The 1,240-nt window shown below is 37.1% G+C and overlaps 1 protein-coding gene across 2 annotated transcripts in view; it reads left to right on the top strand.

Moving 5' to 3' along the window:
* The window catches only part of LOC119581990 (monocyte to macrophage differentiation factor 2-like), an 18,441-nt gene that overhangs the window by 10,504 nt on the left and 6,697 nt on the right, over positions 1–1,240 (top strand). Inside the window, exon 6 of one of the 2 annotated variants that reach the window (XM_037930177.1) lies at positions 31–36. The exons of the other annotated variant lie outside the window; for it this stretch is intronic. Coding sequence (XP_037786105.1) covers positions 31–36 — 6 coding nt within the window. The remainder of the gene's footprint in view (positions 1–30; positions 37–1,240) is intronic. 2 annotated transcript variants of the gene reach the window in all.

Here is a 1,240-nt window from a genome sequence, read left to right as displayed (position 1 = left end):
ATTGCATTCTGATTCTTGTCTTTCTTTCAGTTTGAGGTAGGTGTGGTTGTTGGGTGTTTGTAGGTCATGCTAGTGTTAAACTAATGCTTTTCCTCCTCATAACTCAGGTGTTAATTACAATGTAGTGCTCTTGTACTAAGTAACTCCCTTTTTGTCCTAAGGCTAGAACTAGAAGTATCTGAAGATTTTCTCTCTGTCCTTAAAGAGTTGGAGCTCCTAATATCAGTTTGAGACAATAGGACTTAATGTGTGTGTATGTGATAGTGGGGCAAATGAGTGTTTTACTCCCTTCTGGTACTCATTTTTAAATAGGTTTTTAACTAGTCATATTGTAAATGTTTTATTATTCTTTTCTCCTTGCTTTGGTCATGGCATAAACCACCTTACATATATTAAAGTTAGTTAGAGACAGAGGTATTTCTTTGTAAGAATTAGTATTGTTTATATCTTCATGTTATTTTAAGTAATTGAAATGCATTGGTTACTGTGCAGCTCATTAAAGTAACTACAACATTTTGCTGTGGCTTTGGTTTTATATTACCTGTAATAAAAAGATTTTTCAGCCATTGTTAGCATCTTGGGCTGGGATAAATGTTTCATCACCTTTCCTCTTCTTTTATGTCTTTCTGGGATTCCCATGTTTTTTCTTTTCTTCCAGAATAAGTAAATCTGAATATCACTTTTTAAAAGAGTGGATGAAAAGTAAGGTGGGAGGAGACTGTAGGTGACAGAGTTGTCGCAATTTTGAGTGACTTAAATTTTGCAAGTACAAATTAGATGTGAAATGTGTGTTGAAAAAGTGTCCGAGCCTTTTTCTCTTTTGCCTCTTGCCCCATGCACCAGGCTCGCTGTGGGCTGTGTAAGGTAGAGTATATATCTCACACCTCCCTCGCACTGAGCTTCTCACAAATGCTCGCCTTCATTCTCATTCCTTAGGTGTGTTTAGAGAAGAAGATTCTCAGTCTGACAGATGATTTTCTTTGTTAAGAGGTCTGTCCACATCTGCATCTGACCATGCGCAAGCTTTTTTTTCTTCTCTCTCTCTCCTTTTTTTTTCATCTTTATGTTACAGAGAACCAGATACAAAACTGCCTTACTGCTCCATAGTATAAAATGCACCACACTAAGACAGTTGGTGGACATGTCAGAGGGTTTTTGACGCTGCCTCTGTGTGTGAACTGTGGATCATCAAGATGTCGTAGTTGTGTGGCTTTCATTAGAGGATTTATTTTGTGTATTT

This window comes from Penaeus monodon, chromosome 15 (assembly GCF_015228065.2).
Source record: "Penaeus monodon isolate SGIC_2016 chromosome 15, NSTDA_Pmon_1, whole genome shotgun sequence".
Lineage (NCBI taxonomy): Eukaryota > Metazoa > Arthropoda > Malacostraca > Decapoda > Penaeidae > Penaeus > Penaeus monodon.
Note: the sequence above shows the minus strand (reverse complement) of the source record. Positions and strands in the feature narration are given on the sequence as shown.